Here is a 3350-nt window from a genome sequence, read left to right on the forward strand (position 1 = left end):
GAAAGATTTGTCAATTTAAGCTGGTATTGCTTGGAGAATCTGCTGTGGGAAAGTCAAGTCTTGTTTTGAGGTTTGTTAAAGGACAGTTCCATGAGTATCAAGAAAGTACTATTGGAGGTATGAATTTCATATATTTTTAAATATTAATTATAAATATTTTAAATATTAATTATAATATTAATCATATAAAAGGAAAATAATATAATTATAATTAATGAGTATCTAATTGAGTAATATATAATAATTATATTTATATTATAATATTTTAGCTGCATTTTTAACACAAACTGTATGTTTGGATGATACAACCGTAAAATTTGAGATTTGGGATACAGCAGGGCAAGAACGTTATCATAGTCTTGCACCAATGTATTATCGTGGTGCACAAGCAGCTATTGTTGTATATGATATAACAAATCAAGTGAGTACAGATTTATCAAATTTAATATTTAAATATATAAATTATAAATATAAATATAATGTTATGTATGTTAAAAACTATATATAATATTATATATATCTATAAAATATATAATTAAAAGATAAGCAAATCATTACATTCAATTTTATATGTGACATATTTTATATTTATATTTTGAATTTTGTTTTAATAAAATTTTTGAAATAATTTTTGGTAAAAATGTCATATTAGTTTAATTTTTTATTATAAAAATATTTTATTGTGACTTTAAAGAATTAATAATATTTCTAAAAACAGTATTTATAAATCAAGTGACATATATAATAATAAAATAATGAAAAATGTCAAAAAAAATTGAGGAAAAAAATTCAAATCAATTGTAATAATAATAAAAATGTTAATATGATATCTATCATTATTTTTCTGATACTTATTATAAATTATTTTCTAATTTTTATATTTATTATTAAATTTATATATTTTTTAATTATGTGAAATTGCAGGACACATTTGTACGTGCCCAAACGTGGGTGAAGGAATTGCAACGACAAGCCAGTCCAAGTATAGTTATAGCATTAGCTGGAAATAAAGCTGATCTTGCAAATAAAAGAATTGTAGAATTTGATGAAGCTCAAACTTATGCTGATGAAAATGGCCTTCTTTTCATGGAAACTTCAGCTAAAACAGCAATGAATGTTAATGATATATTTTTAGCAATTGGTAAGATTATTTTGTTATATTTATCATGAAAAATTTAATATTTTTAATATTAAATATTTATTAATGATATTAATGAATAAAATCTGACAAATAAATTTTACATAAATTTATAGTATTTATATTTTATATTTAATTATATTTAATTAATCTATTTATAAGTATATAGAAAAATAATCTGAAATAATATCTCTTATTAAATTTCATACAATATAATAATTATATATAATATTGTCTTGATAAAAATGTGATTTTTATTTGAATAGTAAAATCATCACTTTTTATCATCTATTTAAGATTATTTATTCTAATTATATAAATCTTTGTGATATGTGGTTACAAATCTTTCTCTATTTCATTCTGGTTTTTATTACTGTCTTTAAGATACTTAAAGAATGAATTATAAGTCAAAAAGTAATATCAATCAATTATTTTCAAAAGCCTAAATTTTTGCTATTAGATGCAAGTTCCGAAATAGAACATATTTATTATTGAGCTAATATTATATAGCATATATATATATTTTATATTCATAATATAAAATGTATTAAATGTATTAATTTCTAAAATTTCTTTGAATTTATTATGTAATATTTTAATGTAATACTTATTATGTAATAATTTATTATGAATTTATTATGTAATACTTAAATTAAATAAAATTATATTACAGCTAAAAAACTTCCAAAAAATGAACAATCAGGAAGTGCAAGTACAAGTGGTCAAGGTCGTCGATTGGTTGAAACAGAAGGACAAAAGGCAGCAACTGGCAATTGTTGCAAGTGATTATCCAAATCTGTACGTGTCAAATATTATGTTGGTATATATTTTTACGTTAATTAAAATTTGACACCTTATTGTCATCAATAATGAAAGAATATGATACCTAAAAAAAATCATAAAATAGTTGATATATGTATCAGATATGGATTTAGCATTTGATATAGTAGTATATTATGTTTATATATTTTTGTAATGTTAAAATATATAATGAATAGAGACATTGATAGATTATTTTTCAATGATAAAAATAATTAGATACCAATTAAGTTAAAATTTAAATATTTTATGCAAAATTTACATATTCTATGCAAAATTTTGTATTAATCTCATTTGAGTACATATTGTCACAACATATTTTTTATGTTTAATATTTTCATTGCATGTACTTTGACTTATTTTTAATATTTATTAAATAAGTAAAAAAGACACGCAAATATAAAAATCTAAATTAATTAATATTCCCTTAATTTTGAATTATTGCATAAAATAATCGATGTTTTACATTTAAAAAGTATTTTCTTAATATAAAATTAGAATTTTTAATGTATAATAAATGAATTTTATGTTAACTTTATCAAAAATTACTTAATAATTAAAAGAATCATTTATAAAATGAGCATATTATAAAAATATAAAAACTAAAAATTGTTTAATAATTTTTTTTACATTAATATTCTTATCTTCTATAAATTTTCATTACCTTTATATTTATTTTAAGATAAATATTTATAAATTCCAAATATTTTGGCATTTAATAAATAACTTTTTTAGAATATAAAATTGTATTTATATAAGTATATTTTTGCATAATTTTTATGTATTACATATAATTTTGTAGATTTAATATTGAAAAAAGTAATAATGCGCAATCTAAACATTTTGTTTTTTTCTCTTTTCGCTTGTATATTTCTAATGAATCTATTGCTTTTTAATCATTTATGGCATTACAGAATATGCATACATATATTTACACTTAATTGAAAGTAATTTTTATATATTTCATGTTAAATTTTGCAAATTCTACTATATAATGTTACATATAGAATGATTAATAATGTTATATATTATTCTTATTTCGTTTATTTTTATATTTATTATTTAATTAATAATGTGAATGATATACTTTACAATATTAATTATATTGTTATATACAAGAAAGTAAAAACAATCTTATAATATATTTACAATCTTGTTTGTAGATTTACTGTAAATCATAAAATGACATTAAAGAAAATATTAATTTTTTATTTAAAAGTTGAATTTATTAATAATCAACACAACAATAAGTAAATTTGATAAATATCTTTATTCAAATATTATAAAACATAAAAATTATATATATATATATATAAAATTATATATATTTTTATTTTGATCAGAATTTTATCAATATTATTTCAAATATTAATCATTGTTTAGTTTATTTAAA

General features: G+C 18.2%; 1 protein-coding gene across 1 annotated transcript in view; it reads left to right on the forward strand.

Moving 5' to 3' along the window:
- The window catches only part of LOC102672815 (ras-related protein Rab-5B-like), a 7084-nt gene that overhangs the window by 2234 nt on the left and 1500 nt on the right, over window positions 1-3350 (forward strand). The window contains exons 2-5 of the mRNA XM_006620334.2: window positions 1-117; window positions 270-421; window positions 925-1141; window positions 1812-1936. Coding sequence (XP_006620397.1) covers window positions 1-117; window positions 270-421; window positions 925-1141; window positions 1812-1924 — 599 coding nt within the window. The 3' untranslated portion in view covers window positions 1925-1936. The remainder of the gene's footprint in view (window positions 118-269; window positions 422-924; window positions 1142-1811; window positions 1937-3350) is intronic.

The sequence above is a fragment of the Apis dorsata genome, unplaced genomic scaffold (assembly GCF_000469605.1).
Source record: "Apis dorsata unplaced genomic scaffold, Apis dorsata 1.3 scaffold_502, whole genome shotgun sequence".
NCBI classification, from domain to species: domain Eukaryota; kingdom Metazoa; phylum Arthropoda; class Insecta; order Hymenoptera; family Apidae; genus Apis; species Apis dorsata.